Source organism: Suillus paluster, assembly GCF_016628075.1.
Source record: "Suillus paluster strain FC165 chromosome Unknown EDB91scaffold_36, whole genome shotgun sequence".
Classification (NCBI taxonomy): Eukaryota; Fungi; Basidiomycota; class Agaricomycetes; order Boletales; family Suillaceae; genus Suillus; species Suillus paluster.
The window spans coordinates 133789-151128 of NW_024537596.1; the positions used below are offsets into that span (position 1 = coordinate 133789).

The window sequence follows — 17340 nt, forward strand, 5'->3', positions numbered from 1 at the left end:
ACCTTGCAGGGAGCGGCAATGACCCGAAGGGAATCAGTTCTAGTGGTAGCGGGGGACTCAGACTTCAGCCACTTTGCTGGAGAGGCTTTGAGCGTGGCAGTGACATTAGTCTAATATCTTGTAATCAGTAAAATATAGCATTAAGAAACCAAAGCATACTGTAGACATCAACCAGTGTGTGGACACTGGTTCAGCAGGTTCGGTCTTGACTATGACCATTTTGTTAGCGCTCTCCAGAACTTCGACATCAGAAGACAGAGTCAATAAGTTGTCATCATCCATGAGAGGTGACTGTTTGCACTTCTGACTCGCAACAGGCAAGTAAGAGTCCATAGGGAAAATGGAGCAGGACAAGGGTTTTTGAGGGAGGGAGGGAGGTTCAAGGTCTAAATCATGGTCTGAGGCCTCTAGCTTGTGACTGACATCAGAATCATACTTATAGTCCCATAGAAAATCAGGCTGTGTAGCAGGGATGGAGTCATTGACATCCAAATCTATAATGTAGTCATCAATATTGGCTAAGACATTAACATCTTCAGCCACATCAGGCTGCTTGGGTACCAAGGTTGCATTGCAATGGGTAGCATCTGAATGCACCACATCATCAAGACATTTGGAAACAATCACAATATCCTGCAGCTTTGGTTAAAACTACGTTGAACATAAATATAGATATTATCAGACTCACTGTTAAAGCCTTTTTGCCTGTCAAACGAGAAAGAGGCTTTGTGAGCAGCTCGTCGTCCTCATCATCCTTGTCAGATGCATGTGGATTGGAGAAAGTAGACACTTTCAAGCCTTCATCAAGGTGTGGGTGGAGGTGGAACATTGCTGCTGATAGTAGTTCCCCCTGTGAGGACCTTAGAGAATGTGGAGCTAGTGAACCGTGGGTGGATGGAAGGTGGGGCAAAAAAATTCACCTTTGAGGCTGGCTTTGAGACAGTCATAGGAACATTTGACATAGATCACAGGTATGTGACTTCACTTGTTCATCCAACGACATTCTCTAACAATAACTTAGAATAGCTGCTGTAGCATCATTTGCTGGTCTACGGCGATTCCCTGATGGCCACAACTTCAAACAATGGACAGGTGATGATTCCAAAGCACTTATGAAGGTCTTTATTCTGGCTATCAAAGGCCACATACCTGAAGACATGGTGTGTGCGTTTCGTGCACTCTTGGAATTTTGTTATATTTTGCGGCGCAATGTCATTACTGAAGCCTCCCTGAATCAACTTCAAGATGCACTTGACTGATTTCATCACTATCACCAGATATTCAAAACTACAGGCACAAAACCTCACTTTTTGTACCCTCGCTAGCATTCAATGTACCATTATGCAGACATGATCCAACTCTTTGGTGCCCTGAATGGATTATGCTTGTCAATCACGGAATTGAAGCATATTAAGGTGGTGAAGAATCCTTGGCAGTGGTCTAGCAAGAACAATGCCCTTGGACAAATGCTTTTGACTAACCAACACCTCGACAAGCTCGCAGCATCTTGCATAGACATCACTGCACGAGGCACACTTGATGGTTCTGTATTATCAAGAGCTGTTACCAATCTTCGTAAGTTTCTCTCCATCTGACCTTATCTTCTCGCATACGTAATGGGCCTGAAGATGAACCAGATGTCCCTGTTGTTGATTGTATGTGCTCTGATGGCAATCTCTAGCCTTGTTCTCAAAGTATTCAGGCCATCCAGGTAAGTGTTCATATCAACCTTCAAGCACTGCATGACTTTCTCATTTCTTGTAGATGGCTTACAGGGATTAGTGTAAGTCTTGTATGGTAGCTTCTGATTTTATCTGACACACAATAGTTTATATGGGGGATAGTTATGTGCATCATTCAATGATATTACTGTCTGAAACAGCTAAGCAAGTCTACCGCCAGGACACTCATGAGTTTAGTGAAGACATAAGATTCTCACCATATTTTGTGACTTGATGTTGACCTTGCATATCAGATACCCTCAGCTTGTTGGAGTGTGAGCCTGTCATGGCATTGTCAAGGCAGGTTTGTTCCCTGGTGTGGTTTATTAGTGAGTGTAACATATAACTCGAGCATTATGTGCGAAATCATGCTGATGGATCAACAGCCTTACTTTGTGGTACCCAAGACCCATGCTACGAATATTGAAGTAAGCTATCCCACATCTAACTGTCGGTATTGGTGTGTTGTGTTACGCGAAACCTCTTGGATGAGATCTGGTGGCACTAAACCTGCAAGGGGCGTTCAAAGCGTGGCCTTCGGTGCTAGCCCAGCAAGGAGCTTGCCTGTGCTAAGTCTAAGTAAGGGTTGAAGCCCTTACTTGCGTAGAGTCAATTGGAGTTTCTCGAGGATACGATCCAAGAGATGGAGTTCAACTCAAGAGTATCATCTCAAGAGAAGATGGTTCTGTGTACAGAGGGAGTTCTCTTAGATAAGAGAAGTTCAGACCCAATGACAAGATCAGATGAGAACCGAGTAGATTCAAGTTAGAGAATCTGTCTACAGTACAAGTGAGATATATATATATATATATATACGTAAGGGTGATATACTGGTGGAATGGTAAGGGTACAGGGTAAGCGGAGGCAATACCGAGTCAGTGGTAAGGGTCAAGGGTTTGTGTGAGTCATAAGTAAAAAGGGGTAAGAAGTACCGGTTGAATGGTAAGGGTAAAGGGCATGGGGAATTCCCATCAATGAGAGAACCGAAACAGTGGGAAGGGCATAGGGTTCGGTAGAAGCTGGGGCTTCTCTGATCTAGGGGTAGAAGTGAGAGCTTCTTGCATTTCAGAACAACGAGATCAAAAAGAAAGAGATAGAAATAGAATCGTAAACATGGTCTAGGTCCAGACGAGTCCAAAGAATGAAATGACACATAACGCTCATGTTACTGTAACAGGAGGTTGATCAGTCATTTGATTTGAGGCTTGCTGAGGACAGCTTCATGAGCAAGCTCAGCTACCTCGAAGTCCAGGTGGCTTCAAAATGGCTCCCAGGGTTGTTTGTTGGGGGTTGGTGGGTCCTGTGAAATGTTGCGTTGAAATGTTGAGAGTGTTTGTGTCTGCATTGGGATTTCAGAGTGGGGGTGAAATTCCATTCAGATGTTGTCAATGTTAAATGCAATTTCGTGTCATTCAGATTCATCTGCAGACAATTCATGTGGCAGAATCATGCCATGAATGCCTAGTATCATGCTGTAAGTTGTAGTGTCAAAGGTAGAGATGATTTACGCACCATCAAAATCATCCTGATAATCATTGATATCCATCCACTCATTGATGTCCATGAAGTCTGGCTTGTCAAAAATCTGAGCATCATGTACCTCAGGTTGATCACTAACTTGATCGGCACAATATGCATCAACTTCGACATCAACTGTGGCTGAGTGAAAATTCAGTGACCGATGGTTCACAATAGACAAGAAACATACCTGAACATTGGTTACGAGTGTTCACAACATGAAGCAGATCCTCCTGTAAGTGCCTTGCATTTTTTGCACAGGCAGTGCAGTGCATCTTGAAACCGCGCGGTTTGAATGTTCTACCACAGTATTCGCAAGTTACTTCTGAATCTGGCATGTTGTTGGATGAGAGTCGCGAGCATGGCAGTTAAAGAAAGGGCTGACTGGATAATGAATGAAAGAATGGTAGTGTTGAACATGCATGTGCAGCACCTTGCAATGACTAATAATGAATCAGACGTGCCGTGGTCCGGTTCAGTCCAGTTCAGAGGGGGTTGAGCAAGAACCAAGAACCAGTCCTAGGTCCGGTTCTACCAGAGTCGATGAACCCCCATGGAGTGCAGGAGACAGCAGGTAGTCGCACCAGGCAATGAGAGGCAGAGCTCCATGCACCTCGAGCTGCCAGACATCATTAGCCCCCATCAGCACAAATGCACCATGGATGTGGAAAAAAATGCACAGGCTTGCCCGCTGTGCACGGAATATCGACTACTTGTAGCTCCCACAGCCCAATACCTGGTCCATCTTGTCTATGTAGCATGTCAGAGACTAGGTTTCAAGTCCAGCTGATAGGGTGGGATTGCAATTGGGGGTTTCGCCCAGTTTCCCTATGTAGCTTGGACCAGCGCCAGATGTGTCCAGAAGGAGGAAAAGTGAGTGAGGGTCTGTTGATGTGGTTCATCATCAGGGTCGGCTGCTTGTGTGGTAGTTCATTCTGCATTTGGCAGGTCAGCTGCACTTGATAATGCTCGTTTATGGGTGGAAGATGACATACAACAGAGATTATCAGCATCATGAAGATGAGCAGATGGCTTGGTTGATCGACCAGAGTGTCTAGCGCCAGCAACAAATGTGGCCGCTTATTGTCCAGAATTCAAGAGGACGGAGAACACATTAAATTGAGGCTGGCTGCATACCAGATGGAGGTAGTGTCAAGGCATCATCATGCAGCATCATGGTAGAAAATAATAATGTGTTAGACAGATTCAAATGTCTGAGATATTACTAACTTGAGCATGGATCAGGCAGGGCATTAAGTTTTTCTTGTCTTCCATGTTGCTGGTGGCGATGCCAGGTAGGACGTCTGAATCACATCAATGACAGTAGTGGGATGGAAAGATAATCAGATCAAGTCTGCTTGGACTTTAAAATAGACAATAATAATAATTGGTGTTTCCAAGATGATGTAATAGGATCATGTGCATTAAAATACTATTGTAATTTTAATGTAACCCTTATCTCAACCACCAGTCATTGCAATGAAGGTCAGAAATGTCTGACATTGTCATCTGGAAGAAAAGTGAGTCAGGCAACAGATGCTGAGTGGGTGGATACAATGTAGATTTCTTTCAGAATACAACAATTCATCAGTGGGTGAGGAAGAGGGTTTTGCAGCTAGGCAGATCTGGGCCACATTTAGGGACTGGCAGGTAAGATACTGATACTATAAGTGTTGTTGTGTTTTGTGCCTCAACAAAATGATTAGGTCTGGCTTCAGATCCTTGTTTACATGTCAATTGTTGGGCCTTGTAAGTGATACACCTTTGCTGCTTGGAGATGGCAGACGCTGATCTGAAGCACCCCCAGTGTACAGAAACACCTCATTTCTCCCAAAGTCTGTTAATGGATTTTCAGAGATGGTGTTAAAGATATTTCAATGCCAGAACGATCATCCAGAGGTCTGCTATTACAAGTGAATTATGATCCATCTACTCAATTGCATTCAGCTTTGGATATAGCACACCAGTCAGCTAGTTGCTCACCGTACCACCATATATCGCTGCAAGTCAGTCTTCTTACATTTCTATCTGCAATCTCGTGCATTGACCTGTTGGATTCAGCTATCACATTGCTCGTTTTTGCATGTTACTCGGACAAGTTGAAGATGCAATTCCCTTTCATTCTTGCCAGCCTTGTAATGTGTCTCATCAGCTTTTCAATAAATATATCCACCACACCTGATGGTGTCAAGTACTTTGGGACTTTCTTCATTGTCATAGGAAGTTATGCTGCAGTTCCTGGCTTAGTTTCTTGGTCCATTGTTGTCACTCACATTACTACCAAGGCTAACATGTGGTAATAAAGGCTTGGGAACAATATTTCCGGTCAGTATAAGAGAGGTGTTGGCATGGCCCTCCAGATCGGCATCGGAAACTTCAGTGGTGCAATTTTATCTGTCATTTATTGGTCACAAGACTTATGTTATATCCTGTACCTCTGGATCCAGAATTCTGGAACCCCACCACTAAAGTCCGGTCCTCTGTCCTGTTATTTCGCCCGGCACTCTGCCTTCATCTCTGTACTCACCCCTATTTCCTTTTAGAATAGTTATTACTCCAGCTACCGGTTATATTCTTTCCGCTATGCTTACTGATCCATCTGTTCGTATTTCATTTCCAACCTCACTGCTTTGATCCATGTACACTTACTAATAGACTTTCCACATGCTTCGTACATAGCCCTTATTTTGCTGACTGAGTTACCTATATGATATCTACAGTATATAAGTTCCTGTAATACTCTGGAACTCCTTAGTTCGAATATTATCTTAGTTCTGCTCATTCCTGCATCTCTGGACTTGAGTCTCATCTCTTGTCTACCTCTGAGTCTTAGGGTTAAACCTTAGGACTAAATCTCCAGCTCTACCTTAGGGTAGTCTCACCTCTGTTCTGTTTCTACTCTGGACTTGTCTGCAGTAGCCTTACTCCATTCCCTCATAGTCTTCCGGAGTTCCGCCAAACTCCCCTGATGTCTGACCTCCAGACTTCCTGGACTTCCATCAGACTTCCCTTCTGCCCCCCGGAAATTAAGGGCACATACTCAAGTAAGGGGTGTAGTGCACGAGCTGAAGCCAAAGCCCTTTGAGTAACCTCCCCCTTGAGCATGACCTTAACAACTCACCTTGTTGTATTCTCGGGTGTAAGTGTCACTTCAACTTCATTGTCACTACTGACCCACTGTTTTGCAGACACAATGGAGCTCATGTTTGTCAGGATTGGATTCATCTTTTTACCAATTGTGGTTTTCCTTTACAAGAGGATCAATGCACAGTGTGACGCCACCGAGTGCATAGCAATGGAATGGGGAGAGAAAGTGCAGTATTCAGACGAGGAATTACAGGAGTTGGGAGACTGTGTACCTGACTTTAGATACACATTGAGACAGATTTGAGAATATCTTCACATGCACATTCACATACAGGTGCCTGACCAATCTGATCCTACAAAACCCTTCATGGAGTCAGGGATGAAGAACAAAAAAAAAATATTCTGTCTCTGAGGATGTGGACATGAAATAGTATCATTTTAAAAACTGGCTGATATACTCATGTAACCCTACAAACTGAAACAAGGCATTATCAAGTACATGAACACAATCTTCCACAGTGGGGACACTTTACTGTTGGGTGGTGGTCAGGATTGAAAAACTCCTCATGTGGCTCAGTTGGATCATCATTGTGTGAAATCAAATATTTCACAATAGTCATGTTGGTGAACTTGGCACTCCAGCCACCCCACTCACAAATTTGGTGTAGCAGCCAGTGGTGCTCAATATGGAGGTATTGACATCCACCTCAACGGAATGAATGAGTGCCATAGGATGATGGATCTACTCCAATATCCAGAAGGTTGTTATGGAATAGTTCTCAGAAGCGCTCAGATGTCTGAGAGATGAATTTAGATACAGGTTAGGTCATGTAGGTGAAAAAAGACTTACCATCGGTTGATTGGCTTCCACCACCCAATCACCAGATGCAATCTTGTGGAATAGGTAGCCTGTGGTAATTCCTAATGCATTGATCCAATCAGCAATGCCTCTCATGGGGCACAGGTGGGCTTCTGAAGCAGGCATGACATAGAGCCAGAAGGGTTTGATATCTCCAGCATGTATTAGTGTTGATTACATTCTGTGATGAGAAAACACTAACCTCCATTTTGGTGGGTTTTTCTGAATGGCAGTCAGTATCATGCCATTGGAAAACAGATGTAGGCCATGAGATTGAATTTTCAAGACTTCATCAGACCGCAACATACATAAGAAAGCAATAGCATAGGGAGCATACAGGAACCATCTCACACACCCTCCGGCCCATCATGCCAAGCCACTGGAATCAGCACCACTGAGTGGCTGTTGTCCTCCAGGCTGGTAGGCATGGATCTCCCAGAAAACTGGGAGATGATTGAAGTGGTATATTCTCTTCAGAATTAGCTGTCAGGAGTTACTAGACTCGAGTCTATAGTGTTGAATGTGGAAAGGGACTCACAGATGTGATTGCTCTAGTGCTGACTTCTACCTTGCCAGCCTGCACCTGTCAAGCAACACACATCACTACATATCAGATGTGTGACAATATCAACACACCTTCCAACACTTCAAACTACACATGAAGCCCGAGACTTCCATAGAAACTAATGGATTGCCCAACATCTGCCCTCTTTTGAGTTCAGATTTGTGCCATGCCAAATTTCCAAGGCATTGAAGTTGGCCAAACAAATATGTTGCAGCTGCCTGCATCTTCTGTGCATGACCATAAGAGCCCCATTCTTGGGTAGACAGTTTGGTTGTTCCATCAATATTAGCAGAATCACATCTGAGGTGAGGCCCAGGGCCTCTATGTGAGACACAGAAAGAAAGTTATTAAGTGGCAAATCTATGCATGCATCCATAATCCATGCTATAATTAAACATGGCACTTCTTTGTGAGGGCAGCAAGAAAATAGAGACTTGCCGTCCTGAAGAAACTTGTGTGCCCTAAGGAAAGAATTGCAGTGTGTAATCAGTCTGCAGCCCATTCTGCTGTCAGGAATGCAGAAAGGAACACAAACCAATCACTATGCTCACCAATTGTATTCAATTTCAGTGCTGTCAGATATCCCCTTGAAAACATGCTTCAGCATGTCTTGGAGCTGAGCAAGTTCACCAGTGATGCCAGTATTGCCTGTTAATGTCTCCTGCTCTGCAGCCATGTCATCTGTAATGTCATCCTGCTTGAAATCAGTCTGGGGTTTGCTGGCAAGGGCATTGCATAGCCCTGGAAATGCAGTGGCAAGATCAAGAGGCATTGAAGCTGGGGTGACATGCAAGTGCAAAAGGAGCTCTAGAATTATGTAGATTCTATCCCCTGTAAATGCCAAACCCTTGTAAATAATGCTGGTGCTCTGCTCTGGAAAGATTTCAACTTGTGTTCCATCTGGCCTGGATTTTGCTTTGAAGAAACACTGGTCTTGCTTGTATTAAAGGTGCTGTATTGCAACCCACGTTCTATTGGGAGTCTGGACTTCCATACAATGAACAAGTTAGTCTGAGAAAGCCTGTCATTATCACACTAGGCTTACTGTCGGTAATGGATGAGGTAATAGTCTTATTTGATTATTTTTGTTTTCGCAGTCCTTCTGAGGGAGGTGAGCGCCCAGGCCTTGAGCTCGCGGGTCTATTATTTGTGTTGCAGGGCAATCTCGATGGGTCCTCCAAGGAGGACTGTAAAAAGTTCCAACTGTAAAATCAAACATGACATGCATACTGTGAGCATCTACAGTGTCAATGAAGTTGACCCAATCATCGATAGTGCCCCAGTGAGGGTCTAGGATGGAGAAGTCGAGAGGAGAATAACCTGAAGGATGTGAGGGTTATTTGAGTGGAGGTGTAGAGAAAGAGACATAATGTCAGCTTGCCATATAATGTTCAAGAATATTGTACCAGAGAAATATATGCCCTTCATGCCCATGCCTTGGATGTAGTCCAACTTTGTGAGTAGACCTTTGAGATCTCCACTGAAGCGCAAGAATCATCTCTATTGCCCAAACACAATCCATTTGCATTCACCACAATGGCCTCTAAATGAGGGGAAATCACTGAAGTGGAGCATATGACATGGGCAGAACTGCTCTGGAGGCAAATATTACATATATTTTTGCAGGTAGAAGTAGGGTAACACCATACAAATAAGCTGCCTGGAGCAGAAAGACTTCTGAGGTAGAGGCCAGTGTGTATCTTGTTTGAATTGGATGCCATCTTCATCAATGATATATAGATGGGAGAGATTTTGTTTATTGAACCTGGCAATATCTAACCAGTAATGCTCTAAGGTTCTCAACTGAGGTGTATTGAACCTTTTGAGGTTCCAAGGGGACTGCCACATGTCATATATGTTGGGACACATAACAGCCAGCATTTCCCAATGGTCACACACAGAAAGGAGAATCATGACTAGTTCACTATCTGCACGTGAGTAAGCCGGCATTGGTTTGGGTCTGCAGATGCTGAAGGGTGAGAGGCTAACTGTCAGAGATTTGGAAGCCATAGAAGCACCAAGCCTCAGTGGCCTGAACCTCATTGAAGAAATGTTTGACAAGGTTTTCATTCACAATACCTATCTGATGCAGGAAAGAAGGCAAGGACATGTGAGATGAAATGATGCTCACCATCATTAAGATGGTTGGTCCAGCATGGTGTGTCCTGCATGGCATCGGTAAACCATCAGTGTTCTGAGAAGTGCTATGACAGGTGACGCTCGAGCCATCAACCTACTTGAAAGAGAAATACGCACTTTATGTGATATACCAGAGACAAATCCACCACAACAAAAACAACACACCAGAAGATTTCAAGGGTTTTCTGGTAAAAAGCCCTTTGATAGTACGTCTCTAGGCAGTCAATTCCTGGTCAGCATTGACACATTAGACAGATGTGTCCTCATGAGATCCTAGATTACTTATCAGTAAACATAACTAAGTCAGACTAACATACTCCTGATATTAATAATCTGACATATTTCTGTATGATCCTTGCTGTTAAAAGACTCAATATATGTACTAGAAAGTAGATACAAGCAGTTTGTATAGTTTATGCAAGAGTAATATAATGAAAAACCTCAAAAATGCGAAAATATGCAGTGGCATAGGTAAAAGGAGATATTTCATTGTAGAGAGGGATCCTGATGCTATTCTGATGTAGCTATATAACTAGAATACTCTTAATATCAATAGGAACAAGTAACCTACCATCCTGGAGGGCTGGAGCTGCAGGAAAAAAATTCCCAGGGTATGAACCACCAGGAGAGGGTGTTATGACTAGCGTTCACCGAATGGTAAAGACTAACACACAACCACTAGGACTTGGTCAAGAGGGATGATAATGAACAAGATAGAATTGAGCATGAACGTCTAGGTCTACCACCAGTGTGGAAACGAAGAGGTTAAGTCTAAGGAGTACTTACTGCTAACTAGCCTACTTTTATACATAACATTGAAGAGGAGATATCTGAGTATGAACGAAATCAGCCAATGAGAAAAGAGTCATATGATACTGTGGATGACTGATCATGATGTCGTGATATATAAGCAATGAGTAAGACGGTGACTAAACAGAAACCCAAGATCCAACCAGTACTTCTTCTGAAAGCGAGATTGTTCTAGCCTGTGGAGTTGGGGAACCAATCGGAGAAACAACGGGTGATATGTGAAGAGATGAAGGTGTGACAGGAAGTGAAATCACGTGACCGGTTCGGTAACTGGAAGTAGCCGGAGGAAAGCTGAGGAACGAAAAATGATTTGTGTTTGGAATTCGTGACAGAGGGTAAGCATGTAGCACCACAGCAACTGATCCTGTTAACCTAGGCTCCTTATATGTTGTGTATCTAAAAAGTAAGGGAGAAGGGAGGGGGAGGGGGGGAATGTGGGAGGATTTGGACATTTTCACATAGCACACATGGCATCAGCAGCATCAGTTATTTTGGTTACAGACCTTTTAGGAATTTTCGCATGCTTTTCATTTTCGGAGTTCCATTTCCCTATGAGTTTCGAAACCCTTGCAATCTAAGCACCTCTTTCCCCCCACCATCTGTTTCCTCACATACTATTGTTGAAATTGTTGAAATATCCTCTCCCCAGTGATTATTTGTAAATTTGTAGTGAAATTCCCCTCCTGGGGTAAGCTTTACTTATTTAAATATACATAATAATAATAATAATGACTTGAAAAGTCAAAAAAATATAGTGATTTTCGCTTTTCTGCTGTTTTGGACCTCATTCTGGACCGTTTGGACTGCATTTGGACCTCCCTTGGACCCCTGGACCCTCCTGGACCCTTTTGGAGAGCAGGTTCATGTGGTGTGTTTGTTGTTTGTTTCTGTGCCTGAATCCCACAGAGAACTGGGGAAATTGGGTATACAAGACGAACATGCAAGGAGTCTTGCAGGCGTCTTTTGCAGTTGTCAAAGACTGTCCCGTGACATCTCCATGTTAAGTCCCACCTCCCTGGCTGCCTGTTTTTACAGGTGTTTGCCAGTTGCTATCAGCTTTTGCTAGGACCTCTGATAGCACTACAGTGCAGAGATTTGGCTGGCAGGACACTTTTTTGCATTGAGTCTGACTGCTGGGTGTTCTATCTGGCAGTTGCTCACAGTTGCCTTCCTATCCCCTGGGATAATATCTTGGACAGCATTTTCATTGTCTTCAGCACTGTCATACATTGATTTCCACCCTCCTCCTGCCCCTGCCCCTGCCCCTGCCCCTGCCCCTGCCCCTGCTCCTGCTCCTGTCTATCCTGCTGCTCAAATGCCAATATATGGTGCTGTATATTGTGAGGGTGCAGCTCGCCCTCAAAACATGCAGAATGCCCATCCCATTCCTCATGAGCCTGGTGTTCAGGGAGCATAAGTTGACCATAACTTCAATCTCATGGAAAATTTCAATTGTCTTCATGAGGATCGTCGAAGGCAAAGACATAACAGATGGGGTCATGCTCCCAATCCACCACCTCCTGATCTGCCTCCTGCTCCATTTAATCCTCCTAATCCTCCTCAACCTCCTGCTCCTCAACCTAAACCTGAACCTGAACCTGATTATGCTCGATTTAACATTCAGTTTCATCACCATTTGCAAAACTTGCAAAATCAGGTTGAAGACATGGAAGATCCACATCTTTGCCAACTTAGGGAGGAAATGATGGAGCAACAAGCACAGGAGGCTTACCAGTGGCAACAGCTTTAGCAGCAGTTGCAGGATTGTCAGGCTCAAGAGATGCATAGGCAAGCACAAATTTTGCAAGCCCAACAATAAGCTCTCTTGCATGCACAGGAAGAGGAAGCACATTGTCATGAGATAGCTCAGCAGGAGCAGGAGTATCATCTTCAAGCAGAGCAACACAGGCTTGCGCATGAGGCACACATGGAGGATGCTTGGCAGGACTATCATAATCCAGGATCACAGGAGCAGCATGACCAGTATGTGGAGAGAAGGAGAGCTCAGGAATGTGAACATCCTCAGCAGGATAATCCAGAGGATCAGCAAAATGCTGATCAACCACCACCACTACCACAAAAAATTCCTATTCCTGTTCAACAACCACCTCAGAATGCTCCTGTTCCTCCTGGAGGTCGTCCATATACAGAGCCTGTCAATTGTCACACTGTTGGTCCTCTCACTGTAGAGTGTCCCAACTGTCATGCCTGCCACTTTGCCTCTGCACGAGCTCCAAAATTTGGCATGTGTTGCTTGCAGGGCCAAGTTGATCTTCCACCTCTCCTACCATGGCCTCCTGAGCTCCAGTAGTTGTATCAACAGCATGCATTTGTCACCAACATTCATCAGTACAACAGTACTGTGGCATTTACCTCTGTTGGTGTTAAAGTCGATGACCTTGCTCTTTGAGGCTCTGGCCCAAGCTCCTTTCGCATCCATGGATCTCTCCATCACCTCATGGGAAGTCTTATGCCTGGAGAATATCATCAGCCTGCCTATGCTCAGCTTTATGTCTTTGATTCAGAGCATGCCACTGATGTTCGTGTTGACAGAAATCACAATCTCAATCCTCAAACTCTCAGACAGCTCCATGATATGCTCTACAGACACCATCCCTATGCTCAACTTTACAAGGCAGCCTATCAAGTCATGATAGAGAAGCCTCTAGAGCAGCACAGAGATGTCCAAGTACACATTCACTTCAAGCCAGGCAGTGATGGTTGAAGATGTAGTCTTCCTACTTCCAATGAAATTGCTGCCATCATTCCTGGAGATGGATCTGAGAATGTTTCTGACAAACATGACATTGTAATGCAACTCCAAGGTGGTCAGCTTCACCGCATCAGCCAGCTCAGTCATGCCTATTCCACCCTTCATTATGTCCTCATGTTTCCTTCTGGTGAGGAGGGCTAGCATCTTGACATTCCTCTCCATCTCCCTGAGGGTGGTTGTGGTTGTGCAAAAAAAGTCACATAGCTGCTGTATTATGGCTATCACCTTCACATCCGTCCACCTGCAATCGAGCCTGACAACATCTTTCGTGCAGGGTGACTCTTCCAGCAGTATGTGGTTGATGCTTGGGCTACTATTGAGCAAGGCAATTTGAACTGGATCAAAACCAACCAGAAGAAGCTCAGGGCAGACTGCTACAGAGGCTTGACAGATAATGTCCTCAATGATGGAATCAATAATCTGGCTGAGACAGGGTGTTCCTTTATCCTTAGAAGCCTAATGGCAATGTCTTTACCAACAAAGATGTTGTTCCTTATCCTCCAAAGCTGTTGGCAGAGTTTGACTGTCATATCAACATGGAGGTCTGTGCATCCATCAAGTCTGTCAAGTACATCCACAAGTACATCTACAAAGGACACGACTGTGCTACCTTGTAGATGGGAGGAGCTGTGGATTTCTCTCCATCTATGTTGACATCAACCCAGTTACCTGCCATTGGTCGTCCACTGGTCAATGTCTGTATGATCAACAATGTGTTGTACATTCCCTGATTGGCATGTCTTCCTATTTGTCTATTCAGAAGTCTTCTGTTATAGATTCCCATTTAGTCTTTATCGCCTCTAACCAAGACAACTTCATGCCATTGATCCCTATCTGTATTATTAATCTCCCCTCTCCTCCGTTAATTCACTCAATCTCTTTTCCCATTGGTTGCCCATATGTAGTCTCCTCTTTGGTGATTCACTCCCCCTGTTCTACTCCATCACCCAATTGGTAATTGCCGCTCTTCAAAAGCCTGGATCACCGGTCCCACATACCATCACCCTGTACGCCCACGTGTCTACAATACATAACTATTACATATTTATGTACCTTCACGCTGTCATAACTTTATTTCAACATTCAGGTTCCAAATGGACTTCACAATATTTCCGATCTTCTGAAGAATCACTCTTCTCTTTAATTGATCTTCTTGCTTGCTTGTATAAACGCGCGCCCATATCCACAAACACCCACGTTGATCAGCGTGCTCCATTTTAATTTGTAATGGGTATGATGCTTATTTGGTCCGGTTGCAAATGACTCTCAGTAATTGCCAGCGGTAACAGCTTTTCGTGCCTTTGACTTTTCATCCTCTACTTCAGGAACTGACCGCCCTCTCCTTTCCTTCATCGTCTCTTTTCTATCTCACCGTCTGTCTGTCCGTCAAGCCTAGGTCTCAGGATTGTCAAGCATACCGCGTAGCGCCTTACGACCCTTCATTGTCATGGGATCTGAAAATACCCAGACCCGGTCCCTTAACACCTTATCGACTATCTCGTGCCTGCCTGGCCCTCTTCCATCGGACTCAGACGCACGTCTGTTAACTATCTACCGTCATATGTAGTAGGGTCTCATGATCTTGTACCATAACAAGATTATTTGGGACACTGCTACATACATGATGCCAGCCCTTTGCCTTTGACTGGTGCGTTCTTGCAATTGAACGTCCCTTCTAGATGCACGCTTTATCTTTGTTCGAAAGGCAAGCTTTTCCACGGGTGACTGTTTGCGTTCCTTGTAATTCCCGCAATCCTCATAACATTTCTCCAGTTGGTGTTTTCACTGGACGATCATGTGGTGTATGTTACTGCCGAAGTGCACCCCTAAAGACCCTAGGTTTGTCCTCCAGCTAACTCAGATCTCTTCTCCCTCTCACACATCGCCATCACAGTGATCCACTATCCACTACATCAGCTGTATAAAACATCAAATACTTAGGTTCTTCCAACTTGCAGCCCCGATCCTCTACTTCTTGACTGTCGCTTATCGCCTTGGTTTCCGGAGCCATGCACGATCGTGCTAGACCACATATCTGTCCCGTAAGTCTTTGAAAGTCGCACTCCACTCGATGTGATTGAATTTGCGATTAACCAATGACTCAAGATGATCGCCATCGATGTGGCATTCTGACGTCGATCAGCACTTGGTGGGTTCATGTTAGCGACAAACATCGACCTGCTTGACGATCTGATGACCAACGCTCATCTACAGTCTACTTCTGCCTTTACTCATTATCCCATCATTTCATCTCCTTCCTCCCAGCTTAGATGGATGATGACTGAATAAGATGCTTTCGAGCAGAGCTGATGCGTCATCAACCATCTGGGCTTTCACGAATCACGGCCACCCTTCTTTACACTCAGACAATGGGCAAGTCACCCAGATGTACCCGGAGCGTTATCCTTTGTCTGGGTTTAGACATGTGCACCCCACTTCAGACAACTCTGATTTATATTGATGTGCGTATGTCATGATCTTGTTGTCGATGCTTTTGTTGATAGTTGTTTTAGGTCTGGGCTTCCACGACTCGCAGTCGTTTCTTCCTATCTATGTCCAGACAGATGATAACTTGAATCTTTAACACAATCACAAAGTTTCGGGTCATCAGCTATCTGGGCTTTAATAGATCATAAGGGGCAGAGCGCTTGGATGCAACTGATCTGTGCTTTCATGGGTCGCGGTCACTTCATTTTTTTATGTCCAGACAGATGATAACTCGGCCTAGGATGATATCCATCCAGGTTTTGCTTATCAGCTGTCTGGGCTATTCTAAGGCGACTCTGATCGATATCAATGTATGTATGTCAGAATCTCGTGGTTGATGCTTTTTTGATAGTCGTGTTAGGTCTGGGTCATGGTCGCTCCTTTGTGCCCAGATAGATGATACGCCGAGATCATCTTGCTATAATCGCGAAGACTCGGGTTATCAGCTATCTGGGCTTCCTAGATCAAAGGGTCATACCCAACTCCAATGTGTGCTTTCACGGATCGCGGTGGCTTCTTCAACAGATGATCATTCTGGGGTGGTTTAACTCAGGACGTTCATCTGTCTAGGCTTCGACACGCTACTCCAGATGACTCTGATCAATATTAATTAACGTGCGTGTGTCAGAATCTCGTGATCGATGCATTTTGACAGTCGGACTAGGTATAGGTTTCTACGTATCACGAGTGGTCTTCTTTATGCCCAGACAGATCGAAAGGGCATAGCGCTTGGATGCAGACTCGACTCCAATGTGGGCTTTCATGAATTGCAGTCGCTTTTCCTTCTTTATGCCCAGACAGATTATCATTCTTGTCAGAAGGTGAGAGCTAACAGCGCGAGCTCAGTCAATGGTAAAGAGACTAAATTCCCAATGTACGAACCTAACAGCGCGAGCTAAACGTGCTAATGAGTACGGTAAATGTAAGGTAAGAGAAAACATACACACCTCAGTCAACGGTAAAGAGACTGAGGTGTAACGAGGGCATTTGCCCATCTTAAGTAGCAAGGGAGAGAGAGAAATTATCGTAACTAGGTAAGTGACATTCAATGATAGTGAAACACTCAATGACAGGTAGGATATTAGAGTGATACCGGATGCTTTGACGGATCAACGGATCCCGTCACGGATCATATCTCAACACTCCCACTCGTCAGAGCATCTGGCATATTCTGCTGATGCAGACCCATCCCTTCTCGATGTTGAACTCCCGCAGGACGAGGGAGCGCCTTCGTCAGACTGTCTGTGATCATCTGTGATGTGGATTTATATTGCAGTTCGATCTTCTTCGAATCGACGAGGCTGTGAATGAGGTGGTAATGGACACAGGATATGTTTCGCTCTCTCATGGAACTTGGGGTTCTTGGAGAGTGCAATACTAG

The 17340-nt window shown here is 44.4% G+C and overlaps 3 protein-coding genes across 3 annotated transcripts; 1 reads left to right on the forward strand and 2 right to left on the reverse strand.

Moving 5' to 3' along the window:
- Positions 1-894: 894 nt before the first annotated feature.
- EDB91DRAFT_1249743 (uncharacterized protein) lies at positions 895-1844 on the forward strand (the record flags this gene model as incomplete). Its single annotated transcript, XM_041323133.1, has 7 exons — positions 895-971; positions 1022-1160; positions 1326-1575; positions 1629-1655; positions 1703-1711; positions 1765-1783; positions 1829-1844. 7 exons carry the CDS (start codon positions 895-897, stop codon positions 1842-1844), a joined length of 537 nt encoding a protein of 178 aa, XP_041175895.1.
- A 4973-nt stretch (positions 1845-6817) lies between these two features.
- EDB91DRAFT_1237941 (uncharacterized protein) lies at positions 6818-7552 on the reverse strand (the record flags this gene model as incomplete). Its single annotated transcript, XM_041321646.1, has 3 exons — positions 6818-7006; positions 7177-7295; positions 7537-7552. The coding sequence occupies 3 exons, from the start codon at positions 7550-7552 to the stop codon at positions 6818-6820; spliced, it is 324 nt and encodes a 107-aa protein (XP_041175896.1).
- Positions 7553-7842: 290 nt separating this feature from the next.
- Positions 7843-8243, reverse strand: EDB91DRAFT_1002315 (uncharacterized protein; the record flags this gene model as incomplete). The annotated part of the gene is made up of 2 exons (XM_041312250.1): positions 7843-8050; positions 8083-8243. Coding segments are annotated over 2 exons (369 nt in total), but the record flags the coding sequence as incomplete, so codon positions are not given.
- Between the last annotated feature and the right edge of the window lie 9097 nt (positions 8244-17340).